This window comes from Alosa sapidissima, chromosome 8, assembly GCF_018492685.1.
Source record: "Alosa sapidissima isolate fAloSap1 chromosome 8, fAloSap1.pri, whole genome shotgun sequence".
Classification (NCBI taxonomy): domain Eukaryota; kingdom Metazoa; phylum Chordata; class Actinopteri; order Clupeiformes; family Clupeidae; genus Alosa; species Alosa sapidissima.
Window position 1 is genome coordinate 2,351,020 of NC_055964.1, and position 21,588 is coordinate 2,372,607.

General features: G+C 39.9%; 1 protein-coding gene across 1 annotated transcript; it reads left to right on the forward strand.

Moving 5' to 3' along the window:
* The first annotated feature begins 285 nt into the window (after nucleotides 1-285).
* Nucleotides 286-19,762, forward strand: mrps30 (mitochondrial ribosomal protein S30). Its single transcript, XM_042101422.1, has 5 exons — nucleotides 286-903; nucleotides 13,686-13,831; nucleotides 14,483-14,588; nucleotides 14,693-14,869; nucleotides 19,397-19,762. The coding sequence occupies exons 1-5, from the start codon at nucleotides 318-320 to the stop codon at nucleotides 19,654-19,656; spliced, it is 1,275 nt and encodes a 424-aa protein (XP_041957356.1). The 5' UTR covers nucleotides 286-317; the 3' UTR covers nucleotides 19,657-19,762.
* The last annotated feature ends 1,826 nt before the right edge of the window (nucleotides 19,763-21,588 follow it).

Below are 21,588 nucleotides of genomic sequence, written 5' to 3' on the forward strand. Positions count from 1 at the left end.
CCCGTTTGGGTGTTGCACCTAGTGAATCAGTACGTTATGAAGAATTACGTGCAGACACTCAGAATAGCGACAGGTTCAAAATTCTCCTTTTCATCTGACAAGTCAATCGAACTTGAGCAATTATACACGGGTTTGCGTACCTACAAAGACCGAATCTGCTAAAAAACAGGTCTAGAACACGTTGTGTATTACGCGACTTTTATTTAGCAAATTCTGCTCAACCGGAAGTCTTATTTTCGCTGAACAATCGCTAATTTCGCTAGAATAACGGAACTAGAGCTGAAGCTAGAAGCGGAAGTTGCTGGTAACATCCAGTCATGGCTGCCATGGTAAGGTTGTTTGCTCGGCGGTTCAGTAGTGCTGGGGTACCAGTCCGTGTAGGTACCCCAAATATTTGCGAAAGCGTGGCAAGGTATCCCGCTGTTCTTCCGTCATTTACGGCTAAAAGTCGATCTGCAAAACGGCGCCGTGTGGCGGAATTCTTTGACCACCTCCGTGACTGCAGCGTGAAGGATAAACTGTCATCACTTACAAAATCCCAGCGGATGAAATATGTGGTGTATCCGCAGACGTTCGCCCTGAATGCAGATAAATGGTATCAACATTTCACTAAGACTGCGTATATTACTGGGCTTCCTCAAAAGTACTCCGAGTCAATTAATGAGACAGAAGGATCTGCAGGTAGCCAGACCACGTTGCCTCAGAATGAAGATGCCTCGTTAGCAGAGATTCGCAACCTTGTCTGCAGTTCACTTCTACAAGAAAACTGTCAAGTCAGGAAAGGACAGGGTATTCTTCACAAACAGCTACAGCACACAATGGCTCCTTTTCTGAAGAATTTGACCTGTGGTATGGCGAGTATCCTGGCCAAGCAGAATCCAAACCTACGATCCTCCGCTTTTGGTAAGGTTACATTACATTATTCATTCATGGCATCCAGTAGCGGCTCCTGGGTTGACAAATAGGCGGGGCAGAGTCTGTTGATCAAGTTTAGAAAAAAAAGGGCATAGTTCCAGGTCACCGGCAGCTGGACGCACAAGGGCGGTCCACGGAGATTTTGTTCATTTTTACGACTCTTTCTTTCTATGGCTAGGCTATGAGCGAAATCTGGGTAATGGAATTCCATAATGTTACCACTTGCGGTCAAAATACCGTTTTGTTCATGCATTATTAAGCTATGTTAGCCTACTTAATGTTATTTTATTCATAGGAAGTGAAGTTTAAAATGTTGAGATTCCAGACAAATAAAAGCTACAATGTAGGTACCGGTAATCAGCTCATTAGCTCAGATCAGTGGAGAACTACTTTGGGGGAAAACTAAAGAGGGAAACAAATAACCGAGAATTCGTTGCGAAATCAAAATTCCACTAGAGCTCCAAGTGTAGGCTTCACGCCGCCTTACACCACTCAGCTCTCAGTCAAGTTGTTTATTGTCATGTAGGCCTAGCCTACTCATAAAAGAAATTATAAGTAACGAAATTATTGTGTTCAAGAGCCAGCTCAACTTTAAAGAGTAAATTAAAAGTAGGCTATTCATTAAAAAGGTAAATATCATGTGTGTATGAATGAGTGCTTGCGTGTCCACCGTGGTTTGTATAGAAATTAATATTAAGTGACACATACACGTAAAAGGGCAGTTTTTTTTCAAGAGCTCCTTGGGGAATGATTTGGAAAATTTGAGGAAGCTTGAACTATCAAATAGGATGGCGGCAGACAAATGGCCAGTGAATGAAAATCTGTCGGTGGCGGTAACTATGATTGTCACACACTTCATAGGCAATTTGCGCAAAGTTACAAGCGGTCCTGCGCTTATCCTGGACACCTGTATGTTTTGCACAAAGGCACGGGACATCACGTAGGCCTATCGTTCTCATGTTGGCCACAAACTTGTCTGTAACCCTGTGTGCCTCCACTGCATCGATTGCTCTTTTCTGCAGCTGTGCATAGAGCACATCTACACGGGGCATCGTCTTAGAACAGGTCTAAGGAATAAAAACTCGGGATCTAAGAGCATTCGGGAAAACCCTTTAGCCTCTCTAACTGAGACTGTATTAAAATCTCCAGATGTTTCAATTATTTCGAAACACTCCAAAATAAGCTTTTAAATCTTTTCGGAGATCTTGTGAAAAAAGCGGAGAAACTATAAAAATCCGAGAAGACACGCACTGAGGATGCTGCTGACGCAGCCTTTTCCATCACCAGGTTCAATTGATGTGCATAGCAATTAGGGTAGGCTACACGTCTTGCACTTTCTTACGCACTCCACCAGATGCTCCTCCTATGACACTAGCCCCATCAAATGTCTGTGCAATCAGCCTTACTTTATCTGTGTCACTCTCAGGTGAACAAACTCGTACACGATTTCGCACTGACAGTGTAGCCCTCATCGAGTTGTGCTGCAATATTAGCTTTCCCCAGCATGGCTAATTTGCACAACTCAGATGCTAGCCTCATGTTTTTTGCCTTCTCTGAAAATGTTTTCATGTCACACACACCTACACTAGCCTACTCCAAACACCCCCTTGTCCCCCAGAAGATCGGAAAAGCAGGCATGGAAAACAGAACATTTTATTGCGTTCAGGACAACCAGAGCTTCTTATCAGACATATGGCCTACCACGAACGTGAAAATGTCCGATTAAATGACCGACTCTTGTCCTTTGTTTATACGATGTTAATGTCGGGCTGATCAGGTCCTAGGTCTTTGATAGCTAAGTTAACTACAAACTCGAGTCTTTCGAATAAGTTTTCAACTGTCTGCCTGACCTCACAAACTTCGTGCAGACTAATACAGTAGGCATAGGCTACTACCTACAGTAGGCAGTAAGTTCTGACGTCGTATAGGGTGGGCAGTGGCATGATCTGCCCACCCGACCTTCTACTAACCGCGCTCTAGCTGCAGTTCCATTATCGGTCGACAGATTTACATAGACAAACAGCAGGCGCTGTTCAATTTCTTCAGTACCAGAAATGAAATGTAACGTTACAGTAGGCCTACAACAACTACGGATATGATCAACGAGATCTTTGCGATCTTGCGAAATTTCTTTGCAAATCATACAAAAATGTAACATGATTGAGTACTTTGCCACTGATTACAATAATAAACAAACAACATTTTATTTAAAAAAAATATTTTGTGGATCTACTTTTCTAGTGGATGAATCTTTAGTAGGGCTCTGCCCCTCTAACCTGACCCTAGCCAGATGAATGTCGTTCCGCTTAGCTCCGCCTAGCTTCACTCACATCCATCTTGGACCTCTTCCATTGAGAGTGATTTCTCCAACCAACTTTATGGTTTAGCCAATCAGGACGCAGGGCGGGAGTTTCATAGATGTGACATAGCGTAGAAGCGACTGTGAGTCTGTTATTAGCGTCACGGGTTGGCTTTGATGTGAGTGGTTGAAGTAGCACGTCAATAGATGACGGACAAGTGGCTTATTCAATCATATGCAAGCATTTTTTGATTAGGCCCAGCCTTCTGAAGCAACACTTCAATGGATCGGTTCCAGATGGATGAGTGGAGCTAGGCGGAGCGAAATTCATCTGGCTATTGCCAGGTTACTGCCCCTCCTGCCCAAGTGAACGAGCCGCGTCTGATGGCATCTGTTACATTAGCTCTCTCCATGAAAAGCGCTATACAAATTTGTAGTAGTATAACTATTAAGCTACCTCTGACGGCCTACTGGGTCATTCCATGTGAAATCACCCAATTTCAGCACAATTTGGCCCTCAATTGTGAACCTCTCCGAAAAAATCTGAAAAAAAATCACAGGTGTGTGTTGACCAAATCCATGCATAGATCTTAAATAGTATACTGTATAACTAATCGTTGCAAAACTACAGGCCTTTCAAACTTCCAGTTATTTTAAGCATTGTGGTGAACAATCCTTTTTGTTCAACTTCCAACATTATTGGCTCTTTTGGTATTTCACACACATTAGTGAAACTATGTGAATAGAAGTACATTTTTCCAATCGGATCAGACGTATCTTGTGTACTTTCTCCTCTGCAAAGCTCTGAAAATGGCTATAAATTCATAATGTAAAAAGACAATCACCTTTTAGGGCTTCTCATTCAAAAAGTATGCGACACATTCATCAGATTTTTTTCCTACTCATATATGTATTATAAGGTCCTTGTAATGTAAGTGATAAGGTCCCATTATCATTTTCCTATTTTCAGAGCATTTTTTTTTTTTAAATTGGGCTTGATTTTCAAAAAGCCTGTTTTCATCTTCTCATTTCACCACATGGACAGTTAACAGGATTTTTTTTTTTTAATTTTATCATAGAAGTTGGAAAATGAATGTCATATAGGAACATATTCAAGAAACAATGGGTTTCTAAAATTCAGTTCATCAAGGTATTTCACAAGATGACCATGTGTATTTCCATCACAAGTATTCATAACAAGGTTTGAGGATTCGTGGATCCAAGAGGCATTTGTAAAAAGATGATAAATCGTTAGTATTGATTTTTCTGCATCTGACTGCACTGAATTTTAGAAACCCCTTTTTACTTAAATATGTTCATTTATTACATTCATTTTCCAACTTCTTTCCTAGATCACATGGAGACAAAGCACTGATATCCATCTTGATGCTCTTTATCTATGTATCACAGAGGACTGCATCCCAAGCATATGACGATGGATATATATATACTTTGCCTAACCAGCTGGCTAGTAATTATTAAAGTGCTCACATAGGCACTGATAGGTTGAAGCTGGTGTAGAAAATTCATTACAAAGATGGTAATTATGCTAAATCCTCTTGCTGCATGTATGATGACCAGTCAGTCTTATGTGTGTATAATTTACTTGGATCAGTTTATTTTCTCTAGATAAGATTTATGTATGAGTAGTATGTTGTTCATGTTGCAATAATTATTTGGAGAAATTCAACTTTGAACCATAAACTGTGTGTTTAGATTGGATATGTGCAGCAAACAAGTGACTCTCTTACTCTTCCATTGTATTAAAAGAGCACCACATGTGGTGCAAAGTGGTACTGCAGATAAAGTACAAATTCAGTGGATTTATAGACAATATTTGTAAAAAATCTTATCTCAATGAAGAAACTCAGCAACAAGCCCACATTTTGGGCAGATGATCCTCACATACAGAATGATGTATGGTAAAATAAAAAAAAATCCTGTTAAAGGAGAATTCCGGTGTGATATTGACCTAAAGTGTATTGAAACATGATACCGAGTGTGAACGTATGTCTCATAGCCCATCTCGGCTTGTCCCCTGCACTCCAAAATCTGGCGCTAGTTAGCCGAAAATAATTCAGTGGAAATGCATGGATTCCAGTTTCTTCCAGTAGCAGCAACTGGAATCCATGCATTTCCACTGAATTATTTTTGGAATCTGATCCCTTATCATAGCTGTTAATTCTTACTCGTTGCTCGACTTATCGTGACTAAATTCAAGATGGCTGCAAACGCTAAACTTCGTGAAGATACTGTCTGTATAAATAGTCTTGTAAGTAAACTACCAGTGCTTTTTCAAAGTTCTCAATGTCTCGTTTTAAATGTCAGGGCCCTCGGAAGTCTACCAATGAAGTGTGGAGATACATTGAGCCTCGTAAATGGGTGTAAAACAGTGATTTATTTGCATGGCTAGCCCGATGCCGAAGCACCACTATTGCATCGGCTAACTAGCGCCAGATTTTGGAGTGCAGGGGACAAGCCGAGATGGGCTATGAGACATACGTTCACACTCGGTATCATGTTTCAATACACTTTAGGTCAATATCACACCGGAATTCTCCTTTAACTGTCCATGTGGTGAAACGAGAAGATGAAAACGGGCTTTTTGAAAATCAAGCCCAATTTAATAAAAATGCTCTGACAATATGATAATGTTAACAACCAAAGTTAATGCATGGACATAACCTTATAATCCATACATGAGTGGGGAAAAAATCTGATGAATTTGTGTCACATACATACTTTTTGAATGAGAAGCTCTCAAAGGTGGTGATGTTTTTTCACATAATGAATGTATAGCCATTTTCAGAGCTTTGCAGAGGGGGAATTACACAAGATACATCTGATTTGATTGAATTGTTTAATTCAACAGGAAAATGTACTTCTATTCACATACATAGTATAGTTTGACTAATGTGTGTGAAATACCAAAAGAGCCAATAATGTTGGAAGTTGAACAAAAAGGGTTGTTCACCACGATGCTTAAAATGACTTGAAACTTCAAAGGGCTGTAGTTTTGGAACCATTGGTGATACAGATATACTATTTAAGATTTATGCATAGGTTTGGTCTACAAACACCTGTGATTTTTTTTTTTTTTTTTTTTTTTTTCTTTTCTGATTTTTTGGGAGAGGGTAACCTGCCAGCCACTAGGTGATTTGACACGGAATGACCCTACTGTAAACACACTCATGATGCTTGAATTGCTGCTGTCAAGATGGCTGTCATCTCCTACACAGAAAAGCATTTTACTGTGAGTCTTCATATTTGTAATAAAATAAAAATAAAAAACGCTGTCAGTTTCACTTAACACATGACTAGGCTTTTGGTTACCAAAATTGTATTCTTTGAGTCCAAGTGACTGCTTCTAGCCCTGAGATATGGTGGAGATATCACATTTGCAAAAATTGGACCTACGGGTATGCTGGTGTATGACACGCGATGATGAGCTACCTTAAGGAAAATGTTGCACTCAATACGTTAAATCTAACTTGGAACTGATCAGTAGACATGACTGATAATGTACCTCAATTTGTCCACCATAAATGACAAAAACATTATCTTTCAACCAAATCATTGAAGTAGATATGAATTTAAAATCACTGGCTGAATCACACTATTTAGGCGATTAGTGACAAAAATAATAAAAAAGACCAAGCATTTTTCTTTTGATATAGTCCACAGATGGCCCTTTCATGTGCCAAATTTTTTTTGGGTATTCGCCAAATGGCGTGTGACAGTGGAAACGTGCAGTCCTGGACTGACACCCACCACACCTCACGCCTTGTAACTCCAGTTTTAAACTAACCTTGGATGGACCTTTGATGGCATGGATTGTTACTTTGCTGTGTTTAAATATAATTTTGGGACTTTTTTTTTTTTAGTTTTTTTTTAGCCTAAAACGAGGAGGCGGTCCTTACTCCCCCTGCGTTTCACATTTAATTTTATTTTGGGTTTTTGAGTTTTTAGGTGGACCCTTCAAACTGGCCAAGTTTCATCAAAATTGGTGACGTAGCATGTATCACCCTCGCCTGGTCCTCTCATGGACACACTTAAAAACACTGCATTTATTTATTTATCTGAGTCCTGATTATGTAAGAGCTGAGTCCAACCATTCCAGGCGCGCGGGAACATATACCAGGGGTGCTGAATAAAAAAATAATTGATGTCCGACAATTTCTCTCCCAGCATGATATGTTTTTAATTTAGACAGCTAAATTCGCCATTTCAGCGGCGTGTATGAGAAGTTTTATAATGCCCTGTAGCCACATTCCACTGTTCAACAAGTATGCGTGGCACTTGCCACTCAATGAAAACTGCGTGCACACACCAGACCCAGAAGCGCACTTGAGTTTACATCATCAACCCTATTTCAGTGTAGTCAAAGGTAAATTCATTTTCTAATTGTCATGACCACACCAGGGATGTTTGGCTTGAAAATGTATGGTAATTAGGCTGCAAGGACCTGGCAAACAATTTCTGAGTAGGCTAACTTAATGCTGTCTCCATAGCAAAAGTGTCCTAGCCGTTTCCATTTGAGCGACTCAATAGTGAAATGATTTCAGTGTCATATTTCCAACTAAGCTGCTGTGGAACTCGATAGGCAAGGTCTCACCAACACGAAATTCGGCCAGTCGGATTTTGTCTAGATCGGCCACATTGCCCTGAAATGACACTAACAGATTCAGGATTGACGAAACTGAGCCGTAGTACGCATGTGAGGTTGTGGGTTTGCCAAAGACATTCATGCATTCTACCTCATATGTTGTTGATTGGAATTTGAAATTTGGGCTTTTCACAATCCAACAATATATCCAAAGTGCGAACTAGTTGGTGATGGGTGATGGCTTACTGTATGGAAACTGCTGGCCTTTGCCATAACACAGAGTTCTGACGGGGCTGTAGCCTGGGTGTTCCCATGCTGCCTTGCGCGCGATTTGATTCACGCTGCTAAGGCAGCCTGGAGACCATGGAGCAAATTTTCGCCTGAGATAGGGAACCAATCACAGAACAGGTGGGAAAGCAAGACGATGATGAGCTATGCACAGACGCATTTGATAGACATCCGTGGCACCCAATAAACGGATCTGGGCATTTTTTTCAAATACGGGAAAATGAACGTTTGGTTCCCAGACCACGTCTCATTGAGAAGTGGTGGCGCTAGCCAGGCTAACGGGGCTGTGCATGGCCTAATAAACAGGCAAGATATAACCCATGCTTTTGTTGTCAATTTGTGTTTGTGGTAATAATGACAACAATAACAATAAAATCATCTTGATCATCATTTTTGACCGATCAACAGCCTCTGGATGGTCATATGCATAGTTAGAGTACCTTTAGATAGCATTTACATTTTAAACATAGGCTAATTAAGCCTTATTAAGATGAAATTGTCACTGAATTGACTGTCTACTGCCAGGAGAAAAAAAATTGTATATTATTTTCTGTAATCTTTTCTGCGTCTGGAAACTACAGTTAACTAGACTGCTTGCAACGTGTCTCCTCAGCGAGTCTATAACAATTGTATAGCCCAGTGTTTCTCAAAGTGTGGTCCGGGGACCACTGGTGGTCCGCAAGCTATCCCAAGTGGTCCGCGAGCAGACGTTGTAAAAAATAATATAGATGAGTTGTTTGCAATATTGAACCAACTTGTATGTAAATCCAAACAGTTCTGCAACACTGCCTATGTAAGCTATGCCAATTTAAATCATATGAATCCTCTGACACAATAAGCAAGGTGCAAAGACAATAAGCAAGGTGGTTCAGTGAGTAGGCCTATTTTGTCTATTAGCTAGGTGGTCCGTGAGGTTTTTTCTAATGGTTAAGTGGTCCTTGGTCTGTAAAAGTTTGAGAAACACTGGTATAGCCTAATGACGAACTGCAAATGTATTGATTAAAAAAAATCTTCTGCTAGCAGAGGGTGCTGCAGCACCCTCAGCACCCACCTTCCTGCGCCCTTGGACCATTCTATATCTGAACCAAAAGCAGCCACAGTCAATAGATTTACTCGTTACTTTCGCCAAACATACCTTTTTATTTGGACAACCATACTGTATACACACTGTTCAGAAGTCATAGACGGAGAGTTTAAACCATTGTGATAGTAGCCATTGCAGCTTATAGCTGCAACATGAATACACACTCCACATAATATAAAACATATTGTTATAGCTTTACAATTGCATTAAGACATACCTGTCAACATTTAGCTTTCCAAAAACGGGATATTTTTTTTCGGGGGGGGGGGGGGTGTCAGTGTTATACCGGATCACCGGATCTGTGTTTGCATATTTAATACGTTTCATACACGTGTTTTAACTTAATTTTAACTTAATTTCGGTCGTTGCTTTTACCTTACCATTACCTTACGCCAGTATCCACCAGCTGCCTGCCTGCAGCCTACTTCCAAAACTCCAAGCTTGCTGTCAGATTTGGTTCCGAGGGAACAAGTTCAGTGTATCAACAACACTCAATAACAGTTTATGTGATGTGTTAATCAATTAAATTCCCAACAATTTCACAACAGCTCTGGAGTAGGCCATTCATCTAACCCGCTTGCTTACGACGAGACTCAGGCTGCGCAGTTGGCACCCGCTTCCTTATGGGTTTTGAGTTGCCATATTTTAGCCTATGACAAAACGGTTGAAATTGAAAGTAAGTGATCGTGTATGTGTAGGGTGTATTTCATACACAATCTGGCAACCTCAATGCATCAATGATTTTAAAATGAAGTTTGATGGCCATGCAAATTACGGGAGTTTTCCGGGAGAAATAACAAAACGGGAGGGTGCTGGGAGATTACCTTGAAATACGGGAGAAACCCGGGAAAAACGGGAGTGTTGACAGGTATGCATTAAGAACCAACCTAATGTCTAAAAATATTTAATAATAACTTGATGTTCTCTACACAGCCTGCAAATTAACGTTAGCTCACCCAGCCATAACCTTACACGTAGCCTACAATCTCCACTGTTGATTTCGCCATCCTCCTTCGCAATAAACTAGACACAGCACCTTGTGAAAATGGTCTGGCCAGCTCCAATTTCACCGTAAACGATAATATATTAATTTAAACTGTATGAGCATAGTTTTCGTACTTTTCCGTTTAGAAAGTAGTTGTACGTCGCGCTTCCTGGCTACGGTAAGCCTTCACTGAAAGCCTTCCGATAGTACAGACGGTGTCAACGAGATAATGGCGCGGGATATGTAAACTCCAGCAAAAGCTTAAAATCAGTAGGAAAAGTGTTCTTGCGAAGTGTCTTAGTAAATTCAAACCAATTAGTGATAACTTCCAGGGTTTCCCGCAGCACTTTGCAGTCAAGGCGGCCGCCTTGGCAAAACAAGCCTGCCGCCTTAACTATGTCGTCAAACCCTCCCCCTCCCCCCAAATAAACGTGTTACTTTGTCCTGTTTTCTCCCTTTCATTCCAAACCGTGACCAACGCCAATCTCCCTTCTCCGCAGAACGCATTAAAAAATAAGAAGAAACGTGTTATGAATCGAAAAATAATCAGATTTTATAATCTTTACATATGTGATATGCCTCCGAATCAGAGCTAGTGAGCAGAGTTGAGCGGTGCAAAAATCTCGCTCCTCGTTCTCAAGAATCAGTCAAATCGCGAACAGCCACAGCTCCGTTTAATTGTCAGGTGTGATGAAATGCGTTCATATTAAACTTTTTATGTCATAAACGTTGCAGGCCTATGGAAAGGATTAGTGGTAGGGTTGTCCAATGATCAAGTTGTTGCTTCAATTTATGAAGCGACGCACAGATGCTGGGTTCATCCTTTTGGCGCAAGTTTAAAATGTTTAGCCTACTGCGTGATTTGTCATTTTCGTTCTTTTGGCAATTAATCCCGACTGATCCCTTTAGTTAACGTTGCCAAGCTTGTTTGTTGTTGCACTATCAGTGTTGCAGTCTTTTAAAATAAATGTTCTGAGTGAAATATATTGTCATTGCTCTTAGGGCTAGTCCACATGTACGAAACCGATCTTTTTTTCCTCCATCTTCCCTGAAACCGCATCAAGAATATTTGCGTCCAAACGGATCCATCTAAACACGACTCAACACGTTACTTGAGTACCCCAGGCCTATAGGTGGCACTGTTTCTTTACAGAAATTGACCAAAGTTTGTGCTTTACAAACAGACAGAATAGGCTATGACAAAATGGCTAGTGCAAGGAAACCAGAATTGTTTGTGTGGACTGTTGGTGAACTGTCAACTGTAAAACTAATAAACTTTATTTTACGGTTTGTGAAGGATGCAGTCCCGTCCTTTATTTGGCTAACGCAGGTAGGCCTACTAATCACCTTTACTTTCTTTGGTTGTAGTATAGTCCGTGATTTACATTAGTTTTGGCTATCACCGCAATTAGGCTACTAAACGCAAGGCTTACCCAAGTTCTAGGCTATTCTGTCACCACATTTATAATATTGCTATAAAACCTTCGTTAGTAACAGTCAATACGTTTGCCTGCATCAAATCAAATCGCGCATTTGCATTCAGTGTGCTACCATCGGCTTAACGTGAGTTCTAAGCGTCTTTGTATGCTTATATCTGATTTCACTCGACTGTGAATGCATGTATATATGTTGTAAGACATGTAAAATAAATGAATGACACTGGCACTACGCACAAATTAATGTAGCCTAAACTTACACCGCACTTTCCTAATAACTTAAGTTCTCTCGCGTCACTGACAGTAGCTAGAATGCATTAAAAAACACCAGGAAAAAACTGTGTTCAGTCCACCAAGTCATAAGCTATCGGCGCTGCGCAGCACCAGTTGTGATATTTATCTTACGGAGTGTAATCGTAGGTAATGTCATGTATGAAAACTAGTATTGTTAGGCAATACTATAAGTGCAAGTCCAGGGCAGCTGAGGTGTGGCGATGACATCATCGATACGCAAGCAGGATGTGCGGTTTTGCTGTCTAAACGAATTCAAACGGGCTACGGTTTCAGATTTCTCCACTCTGGGACCAGGTTTCAGAAAAGTGCGGTTTCGGGCAGTGCGTTTACAGGATTCGTTTGGACGCTCGGCCAAGACAAAGCAAAACCTCTGCGTTTAACCTAAAAAGCGTCTCCGTGTGGACGGGCCCTTAGTTCTTTGGGAACGGGGAGCTAAATTGACCTGATGCGAATTTGACCGGAGAAGCGGCCGAGTAAACAGCCACCTGCTCTCAGCACAGTGTTGACGACTGACAATAGACGGGCCTAGGGCCTGAAATTTAACGGTCTTGGTTTTTATTAGGAAGACAGTTGGGCATGCCTCAGACTCGTGGTGTGAGCGGTATGGGAGCGGAACAGAGCGGCCACTCCGGCCTCTAAATTAAAAAGCGGTCCGCGCTCAAATTCCATCCATATTACACAAAACTATTAACCTAGAAATCTAATTACATTTGCTGCCAGGGCTACAAAACTATAAAATGATCTAAACTTCATTCACTCGGTGTATTGATCAGGACAGACTTGCGGAACAGGCTGCAGGTCAACAGTCTGACAGCCTGCATGAAGATAAGCATTAATGGTCCAATAGTAAAACAGTGCAATTACCAAAGGGCCCTTGAAATTATCTTTTTAAAGCCAAAGAGGATGGCTTGTAACAATGCTAGTTATTAGCTCTGCCATAAGTAGTGACTGATCACATTTGCACATTTTGTTGTTTTGCACTTTCTTTTGCACTTGTTCTACAGTTTGTAATAGTCTTTGTTAAAATTGCACAAATTACACAAATACTGTTGTATAGTTTGTTTGGTGTTGTCACTTTGTTCTTTCCCCCCCCTGCTCGGATGGCAACCGATACCAGCAAATTGGGATACCGATAACCAAAAAAATGCTGAATATCGACGTGGATAATTGGACAACCCCTACTCCAGTCCAAAGCAGTTGGCTGTTTTTCTTTTTCTTTTCATTTGGTCTGAAGGGAACTGAAAATGCCGTAGGTTATTTGCAGGAGAATCCTATTTCTGGAAAGTTTTTTTCCCCCCGGAAATGTTAGTCTATGAATACTTGGTTTGGTTTACCGAACGTTGTCCCAACATTCAGATTATGGGAACTTCTGTGGTAGAATGTTCCCATTTAGTTGCATTAACAACCCCCTAACCATCTCAATATATAACTTTTTAATTAAAACCTTATGACGACATAGATAGATAGATAGATAGATAGATAGATAGATACTTTATTGATCCCCAGGGGAAATTCAAGACATACAACATAGGTTCTCAAAGGTTATTAGATTGTTCATTTATCCATCACAATATGTTGTTACTTCTTAATGAACAGGCAAACTCAGATAATAATTTGTTTTCATTTGTTGGATAAATGAATGAAAAATGCATTTCTGTGTCGATGTACATGCCCCTGAAGTGAAATTTGCTAGGTGCTTCGCTGTGTGGAAATTTAACTGAGTGTGTTGAGATTTAACTGAAACCTTGCATGTTTTTTTTTTTTTTTTTTATCCAAAGATTCTGACCCACAAGTAAATTTCTACTGGTTAAGAGGGAAGAGGATTATCCCAATGGGACATCGCCGAGGTAGATCAGAGCCCATCCGATTTCAGATTGATGACCAGCCACTGTGCCAGTTGAGGATACCTCATCAACTTCCAGAGGTAAATTTTCATCATTACTCTAATCCAGTAGATTTTGTGTAATCAGTTAAGGGTCCTTAACATTCTTGAATTATGAATTTGCCTAACATTTGTTTTTATTGAAAAGGCAAGAGACCATGATTGTAACACAGCACAATTATGAAGTATTCGGAAGTCATAAGGCTCTCTTTTCAGTTGTTGTCTGAGCTTATGTAAAGGCTGCTAGTTTTAATACATGAAAAGCCTCAGTATTGCACTGTATAGATGGGTCACTAAATTTACTTTTTTTCACCTCTGTCCCAAATTCTACTTTCCACTGTCCTATACTTAAAGGAGCATTTCACCGCTGGAAAGATAAATGTGTATTCACATTGGGACATTTATGTAGTAGAAATGTGAAATATATTTTTAAGTCAGTGCCTTCTTGACCGAGAAAAAGCGGAAAATGTATTTTTGGCTCGTGGATGAAAGCCAATAACTCTCAGAATTCACTTTGCTTTGCTGCCATAAATGAGTACTCAGGAACTCAGGAACTAACGTTACCACACAGAGGGACTCATTAATGTTATTTTCTACGATCATTGTTTTATGTTACACTCAAGATAAACCGGCTTGATGGGCTATTTTATTTGTCTCAATTAAAAAACAATTAATCTTTTATTTGTTCACCAGTTTGTCCCATTGAGGAGTGAAGTTCCTGTCGAAGTCCCAGTCATGAATCTACTGCCTGACCGACTACCATTGTTTAGGAGGCAGTATGAGAACAATATTTATTTAGGTATGTTCACCTAACCAAAAAAGAACAGTATTGGGTGCATAAATGGTCTTCAGTACTAGTCCTTTCCTGCTCTGAGTATTCTAATAGTGTTTTCTGTGTCATAGGTTCAAAGGTCGATGACCCATGCTGTTACGGACACACACAGTTTCATACAGTACCAGTTCATTTGCACAGAGCACAGAAGAGCAAACAAACATCCGAAGACCAGGTAGAAGTTACCTTGCGGGCAAATGCCATTGCCAGCCTCTTTGCCTGGACAGGAGCTCAGGCAATGTATCAAGGCAAGTCAAACCTAACTCTGCAAAATGTGTATTTTTATACAATATACAATATAAATTATGGAGAAATTAATGCATGACTGTTTGTTATTAAAATGTGATACTTCTAATCATTTGTGTTCAGTGTAAAGAGAAAATATTTAGAGGAAATAAGCATCTTGCCAGACTTAAGATTTTTATTTTGTCTCACAATGACTAAAAAGTAACGTGAATGAAAAATAATAATACCAAATGAAAGACATCAATCTGTGAGATGTGTTCTAATTTGATTCGATTTTCAAATGATTTCATTGTAATATTACTGACCATTAACTTAGTGAGCTGTGCCTGTACATATGATAACTTGCCCACTTATAGGGCAAGTTGTCACATTGGAGTATTAAGCAAATAAGAACAATTAATTGTTAATGTAGATTTTTTTTTAAATTTGATTTAATATCCAGAATAAAATAACATGAATAACCAACCTTTTTTACAAAAAAATGGTGAATCATAACCCATCAGTAAAAGTAATGATTTAGGCCATATCTTTGTCTTTGGAGACAATACACATATAAAAAACTAGATGTACCGCATAGCGGTACAAAATATGACCGCCACTCAGTCCTGTACATCCTTTCCACGAAAATAAATCACACTAATCAATTTGTCTCCATCTTTTACTCCATCCCCCACTCTTGAAACTTTTGTGTATGCTTGTTTGGCATGCCTGTGTGTGTGTGTGTGTGCGGATTCAGTGCCTACTGGCGCTGAAAAGGTGAATAGATTGTAGAATAGCCAAAGAAGTTGTAGCATTGTTATAAAACCTTTAAAATCTCTAAACAATCACAAGTAGGGCAGTTCATCACAGTTCATCCATTGCAACTGGATTGATGAAAGGTCACTTTCACCTGTAGGCTACATTGTATTTGGGAAAAGCAAAAGGTATCAGCATAATATTTTTGTTTATTTATTTATTTATTTATTTATTTATTTATTTATTAATAAACAAAAACATCTGTCAGTTCCATGCCGTTTTCAACAGCTATCAAAAACAAAGGTCATTTTTGGATAGATGGATTTTTTGTGAATGTTTCTTCTTCTGCATACGATTTTAGTCATCTTTAGTTCATGTGATACTTTATTGTCAATGCACAAATTAAGTAACAGTAGTCTGAAACGAAATGCTGTCTTACATCTAACCAGTGGTGCAAATAACTGACATGTCCAAATGGGCCTTGATGAAATGCGTCGCTAGACTGTGCATACACATTTTAACGGGCCAAAGTTGAAGAGCTGTTGTCCGTTGTTGTTCGTGCAAATATAGGCTGATTCATGTTCCCTTGCATTGTGTAACTGAGGTCCATGGCTTGTCTGGCTTTCACCAGACCAAGCTCAATCTTTTAAGAAATCAAAAAATAAATAGTGGGCAGATCAGGCTGGGTTCACCCAGCCTAGTCCATAGGCGCCCGATATTGTTTAATTTTCCGATTGAGATATCCACGCTCTGGTTATTCTAAATGCAAAAATGCATCAGGGAGTTATGACAAAACTGTAACTAACAAATTAGATCCTAATAGAAAGCTGTTAGCTTCCCTAAGCTACAGGTAGGCCTATAAGGTAGGCCTATTTACAACATAAATTGTCAATAGGCTATGCTGGCGACACAAATAAAATCTCTTTTGGAAACCAATGGCTTACGCCTTACAGTATCAAGCGGACTTAAACTGCCATATCGTGCGAAAAGTTGTAATAAAATTCACGCAGCTCCATGAGTCAAAGAAAAGCGCGAATGAAGTAGCCACTTCTAAATGGGACCCACTACACAGTAGCTTAAGGTGTGTGGCTAAAGCAGCCATAATGAAATGAAGGTGTCATTGTTTGGATACTTAACACACACGTGCTTTTTAATCTCACAGACTACAACTACCAAGCTGGAATCAAAGCACATCGATTCCCCTCTCACACCCTGCACGCACTTAAAACAAATAAACAGGCGTCTGTCTCACGCATGTATAGGCAAAACTGTATCAGACCGGTGTAACGTTGGTAAATCTTCCATTGCACAGAATGATTTTTGTAGCACTTGCAACAAATGACAGTCGAAAGATACAATTACAGTGCTGCTATCAATTTGCTTGGTATAACCGCATTTATAGTTTTCTAGAAATGCAATCAAATTCGCCTCCATCACTCAACCAACGCTAACGGTAACATTATTGTACCTAGGTCCTTATTGATATTATAAGATTAATGTACCTGCAGTAAAAACCAAGCATGTCCGATAAACATTCTCAGATTTATTTCGGCTTCAAGAAGAAATGGGAATTACATTTCACGTGAACATCGTCCTATCCTTATTAGACGTTCTCTGCGGTAAACTACAGTCCTTGTAGGAAGGGCCCATTGTTTTTCCAACCCACTTTTAACTTCCAACAACGAACAAACGACTACTTATCGCCAATACTGGAAATGTAGCCATGATGATGATGATGATGAATATTTGGCTTTCTTTTAATCCTACTGAATTTGTAATTATGTATCTGCCGTTCTAATACCAATAGTATGTGCGTACCTGTGTGTGAGTGCATGTGTATATGTGTGCACCGCCATCTACAGGCCAATGAGTGTACAGTCACTAAATGTACACATAACCTACATTTTTTTAGACCCCCCCCCCCCCCCCATGGATGAAATTCTACGAAACTTGGCATACCCCCAGAGAATGCCAGGTCAATCATACACATAAAATTTGGTGCAGTTCTGAACATCTTAACTGAAGATAGGGGCGATTAAAGCAGAATGATATTGCATTTTCATTTTTTACCGAGGGGGTGCAAATCACAAATGAGTGATTATGGGCTAGGTTGATGTGGGCCCTTGAGACCAACATACCATAAAAATTTCTTCATCCTCAGTGCCACGGTTCAGGTAGTTATTTAGGAAAAACTGCATTTTGGGTTTTGGGGGGCCCAGTGCGGTGGGGGAGTGGCCCCCGGGGACCAAACAAAATTTTTCCGTAAAAGTCTAGTGGGGCTACATACCCACCAAATTTCATGTGCCCCAGTGGTTCGGTGTCCCGGGTATTGTTGACCAAAAATTCAGGGAGTAGATGACTGGGGAAAAAAAAACCCAATCCCTATATGACCGCTTCGCTAGCTTTGCTAGCGGCGGTCATAATACATTTGTGAATGCACCAGTCCCTACAACAGATCTCGCTTTAGGCAAAACACTTGCTGGGCACAGGAGAATAATTCGCAAGCTGTTGCAGGATTATTTGGATAGCCTACTATGTACACACATGTGGGCATGCTTTTTAATCGTGTAGACTATTACGACCAAATTGGAATCAAAGCACATTCTCCTCTCACATAGGCTACCCTACACACGTCTCATTCTCACGCATGTATAGTCATAGGCAAAACTGTATCGCACCGGTGTTGCGTTGGTAGCCTAATGATTAACCTATGATTAAGGCCCAATTCACACCAAAGAACATTCTATAAACCAGCAACATTCTAAAACCTTGCAACTGTGACTAGACGACGTGCAACATCTAATTCACACCATTGCAACTCCTTTCTGCAAGGGTTTTGTCTCATTGCGAATCTTTGGTGTGAATTGGGCCTTAATCATCCATGGCACAGAATGATTTTTTTGTAGCATGTGCAACAAATATGTTTAGCTACCACCTTAGACACATCTCTCAAAGTGCGCTCTGTCTTTGGTTTAAATCGGGATGTAGGCTAGATCACGGGTGCATTAATAAATCTACGTTGCGAATAGTTGACGCAGATTATTCACGTTGACGAATTTATGTAATCTATTACGTCGACTAATCGTCCCAGCTCTAGCCATGCTAAAAAAAAAACACGGAAAACTATGTTTAAACAGGATATGACTGAATATCTACATAGATTTTTTACAGAGAGTTGTATTAGCATGGGATTAATTACTCTGGACCGTTTTACAGAAAATAAAAGGTATATGGCATATTTTATTTTAACCAAAATTGTAACAAAACATAAAAATAGTAGTTTCATTTAAAATAAGCCTTTCAAATTTCTTTGCCTCTAGGTGTGTGTGTGCTGTTGCACGCAACATACTTCCACCACCTTTGGGAATAGTGGGGGTTCACAAATCACTGGCGGGTCATTCCACGTCAATTCAACCAGATCCCACACACTTAGGTTTTTAAAAAATCTGAACATTACCAGGTGTACCTATGTTATGCGTGATGGTACATAAATAGGAATAGCAAAATCGTCACATTTGGTCTGGATGATCCGGATTTTTTTGAGACCTAAGTGCGTGGGCCCTGGTTGAATTGACGTGGACCCTGGCAGTTTATTTTGGAGGTCGTGGGCTGAAAAGTTTGGGAACCCCTGCTCTAACGCAGTAGTTATTATGACATTAGTAGACTACAGGTAAATGTAAGTCGGTCATCATTTGCTACAGTACCTGAATAATAAATGAGCTGCCTATTGTATGTTTGATCTCAATACAGTCTTAACTGCTGCATGTTAGTTAATTTTTCTTGTCTTCCATAAGGTTTCTGGAGCCATGAAGACCTGGATAGGCCATTTGTGTCTCAGGCAGTAATTACAGATGGAAAGTACTTGTCCTTTTTCTGTTATCAACTGAATACCTTAGCCTTGACAGATGAAGCTGATGTGGACAATCCAAGGAAGAACTTGTGCTGGGGTACAAAGAGAATGCAGCTCTATGAAAACATTATTGGTAATGATGTAATTGGATTAGATGACCATGTACTAAGACTCCTGATCCAGTTTCTTTTGAATGGGGCCTAGTCCAGGAAAACCAGGATTTACTGTTTTTTGTGGTACCTCTGTATGTTCTGTTTGCATAACATTAAACAAAGACATTTTGTTTTTGTTTTTTCTTTTTGAATTTTAATCAAGGTTTTGCTGTTTGCTTATTGAACCATATCAAAATTATGTTTCATGGCCTGGCCATGGTGTCGTCATTTGTGGGCATGGCCTATTACGACCACGGTCAATATTTTCTAACTGACTATATGCCACAGAAGGCTCTCAGCCAGCACATATATTTCCAGTGGAGCATCAGATGTGTTGTAGTGGATATTGTTTTAATGTTACCTTTCTTTTAGAGAAGTAATGCAGCATAGAGATAGCCTGACGAGCCAGACCCACATCAAGATGTAGGGTCTGGGGACTCACCATTCGCAGTGCTCAGTCCGAGGGGCGGGATAAACGGTTGTCTTTCAAATTCCCTCTACACGCAATAGGATAGCGCTACAACTCATGAGTCCCATGCGTTTTCCCACCAGTGGAGATAGTTTAATTTTTCCAGCTCACAAGCCAACGGACAGTTGCTAGACTACTCTGCCAGCAAATTACATTTGCTGCCGCTATGGGTGCATCTAGATTTTTAGGCTAGCATAGATACACAAAAGGAGCAGAATATAACACAAGATGCTCTTACAACCCAGCTGACACTCCACCGGAAATACAGTATATGTGCTGGCTAAGAGCCAGCTGCCATATAGTAAATATGATTTGTACCTTTATATTAACTATCACGGCAACATTCTTTGGAGAAAAAAAGTTATATCCTAGGTCCTAGAAAATATTAGAAACAAAATGTAATAGCAGTGTTCCTACTCATTTTCCTTTTCAAAATTCCATGCTTTTTTTCTTGGCGTTTCTGACTGTATTTGACCAAAAAAAATTAGGCACCCTAATTTAAAGTACAGGCAAAGTGCAAAGTATTGTTAATGAGGCAAAATCTATTTGCAATGTAATAATTTTTGTAGTCCCATGCTGCGCACTCCCAACTTAGGCTCTGGATGATTACAAACATTGAAGGGGTCTTTAGTTAATGCATGAGACACTTTGCTCACTGACTGATTGTGTACTTTCCCCGTTGTTTGAATTGGGGCTCCAAGGGCTTATTGCTCTGTCAGTTAGCATTGTGCTAGCTGAGCTGTGCTTTAGAGAAAAATGTGCAGTGTGGTTCCAGAGTTGTATATTTGGAACTAAGTATCAGTCACGCACACACACACGTTAACATGTATATTATCTTTAACAGGGGTGCTTTATAGAACTGTTTTCAATTTATTCTTGACATTTGAGTTTATTATTGACATTTTTTCTACCTAAAGGGGCACACGGGGCAACTCTTTGGGCAATGTTTCTGAGCGACACTTTACCATTGAGATTGGGCAACATAATTTCTATCTAAACGATTTGGATACAAATGGGCAACGTTTTGAGATCATCCAATCAGGGTCCTAGCAATGACAATTACATGACCAGCTGTGAGCTTCTGAAATTTTTAACAAAGATGGCAGGGTCACAACAGTTCGTTAAGTGTTCATGTTGAAACCCAAACGGCATTTTACCTCATCAAATGCTTAATAAAATAACTAACATCTATTTTATGTGCCGAGGTTAAAAAGACCTTGTGTTTTCCTCCAGTAAACTGTTAGCTACCATTGCTCCATTGAGATTGAATGGGATTTAGTGTTTTGCTAACAAAGTTATCGCCAGTTGCCTGTTGCCCTCGTCTGTTGCAAGTTGTCTGTTGCCCTGTGACTCACCTGGTTCCCATTGTCCAAAAAATTGCCCTGTGTATCATCAGCTTTACAGTTAGCCATTACATTTGAATTAAAGCCCATGTTTCAAGTTAACCACCACTGTTGATTAATGGGTACATAAAGCACTCAATATATGTATATCATTTTTAAAAATGTCTCCAAA

Coding starts and splice junctions, on each gene's coding strand:
- mrps30 (XM_042101422.1), top strand. CDS start 318: ATGGCTGCCATGGTAAGGTTGTTTGCTCGGCGGTTCAGTAGTGCTGGG. Junction 904..13,685: donor CCTACGATCCTCCGCTTTTG/GTAAGGTTACAT, acceptor TTTTATCCAAAG/ATTCTGACCCACAAGTAAAT. Junction 13,832..14,482: donor TACCTCATCAACTTCCAGAG/GTAAATTTTCAT, acceptor TTTGTTCACCAG/TTTGTCCCATTGAGGAGTGA.